We start from the raw sequence: 5,000 nt of genomic DNA, 5'->3' as shown, positions 1-5,000 counted from the left end.
TATAGATCAATGGAACAGGATAGAAAGCCCAGAGATAAACCCATGCACATAGGGTCACCTTTTCTTTGATAAAGGAGGCAAGAATATACAGTGGAGTAAAGACAGCCTTTTCAATAAGTGGTGATGGGAAAACTGGACAGCTCCATGTAAAAGAATGAAATTAGAACATTTCCTAACACCATACACAAAAATAAACTCAAAATGGATTAAAGACCTAAATGTAAGGCCAGACACCATCGAATCTTAGAGGAAAACATAGGCAGAACACTCTATGACATAAATCACAGCAAGATCCTTTTTGACCCACCTCCTAGAGAAATGGAAATAAAAACAAAAATAAACAAATGGGACCTAATGAAACTTAAAAGCTTTTGCACAGCAAAGGATACCATAAACAAGACCAAAAGACAACCCTCAGAATGGGAGAAAATATTTGCAAATGAAGCAACTGACAAAGGATTAATCTCCAAAACATACTAGCAACTCATGCAGCTTAATATCAAAAAAACAAACAACCCAATACACAAATGGGCAGAAGACCTAAATAGACATTTCTCCAAAGAAGGTATACAGATTGCCAGCAAACACATGAAAGAAGGTTCAGCATCATTAATCATTCGAGAAATGCATATCAAAATTACAATGAGATATCATCTCACACCGGTCAGAATGGCAATCATTAAATAATCTACAAACAATAAATGCTGGAGAGGGTGTAGAGAAAAGTGTACCCTCTTGCACTGTTGGTGGGAATGTAAATTGATCCAGCCACTATGGAGAACAGTATGGAGGTTCCTGAAACTTAACTATTTGTAGTGAGATGGATGTACCTGGAGACTGTCATACAGAGTGAAATAAGTCACAAAGAGAAAAACAAAAACTGTATGCTAACACATATATATGGAATCTAAAAAGAAAAGAAAAAGGATAATGGTCAGAAGAACCTAGGGGCAAGACGGGAACATAGATGCGGACGTACTAGAGAATGGACTTGAGGATATGGGGTGGGGGAACGGTAAGCTGGGACAAAGTGAGGGAGTGGCATGGACATATATACACTACCAAACGTAAAATAGATAGCTAGTGGGAAGCAGCCGCATAGCACAGGGAGATCAGCTCAGTGCTTTGTAACTACCTAGAGAGCTGGGATAGGGAGGGTGGGAGGGAGGGAGATGCAAGAGGGAAGAGATGTGGGGACATATGTATATGTATAACTGATTCACTTTGTTATAAAGCAGAAACTGACAGATCATTGTAAAGTAATTATACTCTAATAAAGACGTTAAAAAAAAACAACAAATAGGAGCTTCATGGGATATCACATTACTTAGCCTCTTAATTGGCTTAAAACCTAGATTCAGAAGTGAAGCATAATTTACAGACTATTTAGTACAATGTAACACATTTTCCAATTGGGGAAGCTGAGTCCTAGAGATGATTAAGTGCGTTCTCCAGTATAATAAAGCTAGTAGTCATGTCAAACTCATGTCTTCTAACTTCTAGTATGCTATTTTTTCTCAGTGCCAGAGTACCTCCCCATTGATTGTATTTTAATTCTTAACTAGATTTATTATTTATATATTCATCTCTTCACTTATTCATTCTTCATTTATTTTACCATTTATTTTCTTAGAGAATCTTATCAGTGTGTCTTCAAGTCATTCAGAACCAACAATGGACCAAAGGAGAAAGGCTAGACCTCAAGGAGATTTACAAGCTTTCAAATCTATCTTCCCATGATAACATAGTTCCTCTGAGTAAGACAAATGGAGAAAGTAGATGCAGGACGATCACATCCCCGCCACCAAGATGTACACAAACTCACACTATTACAGGCTGTGAGACACTAGGCAGAAGAGTGGTTCAACACTCACTGATACACTGCTTCAAGTGCCATGGCAGTCATGTCCACAAATGCAATACAAGGAGCTGTTAACATCTAGCGGGAAATGGTGGCCAACAAACAGGGGTGATCAGCTGTCAGAGTGTTTCTTCTTTTGTGAAAACTTTTGGGGACTGTAACAGGTGCGCAAGGCCAAATTACAAAAGCTGCAGGAACCATGGGTTAAAGCTGTATCTACTTAATCCTATATGAATAAACTTGCAACTTAATATCAACTTTTATGACTATGAACAACCAAGGCGTGAAAACAAATATGCATCATCAACCTCCCATTCTGGAGAGGTCCTATTAGTGATTTGCATAATATTACTACAGATTTGAAAGGAAATATACTCAGTAAAGCCTTTGGAATCTAGCCTGTATGTAGGTAGAGATGCTCAAGCATTTTTTTCCTGCTTTACCTGCACCCATAAAACAGACACGGGTATATTAATTTTCTGTTGCTGTGTAACAAATTACCACAAAGTTAGCAGCTTAAAACAACAGTCACTTATTCACTCACAGTTCTGTATGTGGCATGGTTGAGTTCTCTGCTCAGGATCTCAGGAGGGTGAAATCAAGGTGTTGGTTGAGGCTGCAATCTCATCTGACATATGTGACCCTCTTCCAGGCTCACTTAGCAGAGCTCAGTTCCTTGAACTGAATTGGGGTTTCTGTTCCCTTGCTGGCTGTCAGTCAGAGGCCTCTCAGCTCCTAAATGTCACCCATATTCTTTGCCATGAAGCCCACTCCATCTTCAAAGCCAGCAATGGGGAATCTCCCTCCCATCAAATTTCTTTCACATTCTGAATCTCTTTCTCCAGGTAGAGCCTTGTTCTATTTTAAGGTGTCAGCTGATTAGTTTAGGCCTACAAATTAGAATCTCTCCATTTAAAAGTCAACTGACTTGAGACCTTCATTATATCTGCAAAATCCCCTCACAGCAGCACCTAGGTTAGTGTTTGAATAACTGGGTGAAGGAGTGTATACCCCAAGGGTTGGGAATCTTGGAGGATCTTAGAAGTTTTTCACAACTGAAAATATTATGACTTTCATAAAAAGGGACAGAAATCTACAGCCTTCAAAGAATAGCATGTGAGATTTAAAATCTTCTCTAATTTTTGTGGAGTTGGGGCAGAACTATTTCATTAAAAGGGAATTCTATTTTAAGCATAAAATTAGAAGACGACTGTTTTATTCAAGTAACAACTTGGGGGAATACAAAGTGAACTCTTCTAAATTAAAGTAGGAAAAAAGCTATAAGTAATCCCTGATCATGACCTAATTAGCACTTTGCATTCCTTTAAGGAGAGGGCAAGTACAGAAGATATTTATTCAGAGTAACATAACCTATAATCTGCGTGAAATCCAATTTATCATATCCATTACACCTTCATTAACTTTGATTATTCAGTGTTTAGAAGTGTGTATTTATGGCATGATTTTTCCAAAGATGTTATCAATAAAAACATAGTGATAATATGAATAATTTTGTGACTTTGCTTTCTGCAGTCTTGAAGACCGAAAGATATACACCTTGAAGAATATATAGAGCAGTATGAATTGTTAATGATCAGAGTTGGGATATTCATTTCCTTAGTAACAAAACTCTAAGCTGGGGACTTCCCTGTGTCTGCACTCCCAATGCAAGGGGACTGGGTTTGATCCCTGGTCAGAGAACTAGATCCCGCATGCCACAACTAAAGATCCCACACGTGGCAACTAAGATTCCACGTGCCGCAACTAAGACCTGGCACAGCAAAATAAATAAATAAATATTTTTTAAAAGAAACAAACAAAAAAAACCCTCTAAGCTGATGACTTCTATATATGTGAGTTCAAAGATGACTTGAGTTAGCAGAAGACATCATGATCCCGCTATTCCACATGGATCTTCCTTTTCCTATAAAGACCTCCCTTGAAGGGAGTAACTTTGGCTCACTCCACAGTCAACAACATGCCCTTTATCATTTTGCTATAAGCTCCAAATCTTTCCTTTTCAGGATTATTTTTCTGCTTTCTTGTAGTTACATGTTACCATTATACAAATGTAGATACATGTGATTATTATAAAAATGCCAATTTACAGACAGGTTATGTTCCCATAAATCTTCATAGAGTTTTCTGGTGTTTAAGATGTACTATCTGATTTTAAAAGGAATTATTGGTCAGTTTTCCAGGCCAACCTACAAGTCTACTGAACTCCTAATATAAACTGTCAAAGGTGCTAAATGCATTGAATTCCTGGGAGATGGTGCAGAAAATTTGCTCCTCTTTTCCTAGCCTGTTTCCCATCCCTGGAGGAAAGTTCTTATAGAACTAAAGTGCCAAACTCTCCTTCCACCAATGAAAATTGTCATTCCCTTTGAGTGGCTGAACTCAGTCATTTTTTACAGAAAAGCAACCTTTTGTGGTGACCTAATACGCTCTGATATTCCTGTGACTATTTTAGAATGACCGTTTAGTACTAAAAGTGATAAGAACAAGAGCTACTATTTAGTAAGTGCTGACTTCGTAGGATGTGTTGATTTTATCCTTTAAATGCTCTTGTCAGTAGAATTATTTATCTTCATTTTACGAGTGAACAACTTGCTCAATTCATGCAGCCAGCAGAGGCAGAACCTAGCTCTGGCCACTGTGACTCAGAAGCCCTTTTTTCTGTAGTATCATATTTTCTTTTGAGAGTGATTTTTTCCCTTTTACAGAACAGGCTTCCTATTAATCCAAATAAATAATGTGTGGAATATCAAGAAGCATAAAAAGCAGGTGAAGAGTTTTATGAAGTGAAAGCAGAGGTTGGTTTACTGACCAGAGGGACCACCCATGTCCATTGTGGTCAAGTCTTGAATTTGTTTTTGCTTTCACTTCTTCTTCCTTTCTACTGGCTTTAAATTCTTGTGAACTCTCAAGAAGTTAGTATTCCCTTATCCCTCTCCAGACAGTAGCAGAGGTCATCTAGAAGAGAGGAGGAGGAAGGAAAGAGGGCTGTGAAAGCAGGCATGTACGAGGAGAATTAATTACCATATTTGGGCTTTTGCACAGCAAAGGATACCATAAACAAGACCAAAAGACAACCCTCAGAATGGGAGAAAATATTTGCAAATGAAGCAACTGACAA

General features: G+C 38.1%; 1 protein-coding gene across 4 annotated transcripts in view; it reads right to left on the bottom strand.

The window, feature by feature from the left end:
• Nucleotides 1-5,000, bottom strand: part of TMPRSS11A (transmembrane serine protease 11A) — a 53,796-nt gene that overhangs the window by 39,469 nt on the left and 9,327 nt on the right. For 2 of the 4 annotated variants that reach the window (XM_055085945.1, XM_007122164.4), the window contains exon 2: nt 4,692-4,837. The exons of 1 other annotated variant lie outside the window; for it this stretch is intronic. In XM_055085945.1, the coding sequence (XP_054941920.1) occupies nt 4,692-4,713 (22 nt within the window). In that variant the 5' untranslated portion in view covers nt 4,714-4,837. Of the gene's footprint in view, nt 1-2,405; nt 2,472-4,691; nt 4,838-5,000 lie in introns of those variants that run through there. One more of the 4 variants, XM_055085944.1, reaches the window with a different exon arrangement.

The sequence above is a fragment of the Physeter macrocephalus genome, chromosome 7 (genome assembly GCF_002837175.3).
Source record: "Physeter macrocephalus isolate SW-GA chromosome 7, ASM283717v5, whole genome shotgun sequence".
Taxonomy (NCBI): domain Eukaryota; kingdom Metazoa; phylum Chordata; class Mammalia; order Artiodactyla; family Physeteridae; genus Physeter; species Physeter macrocephalus.
The sequence above is the reverse complement of the archived record's forward strand: the minus strand, read 5'-3'. Positions and strand labels throughout refer to the sequence as shown.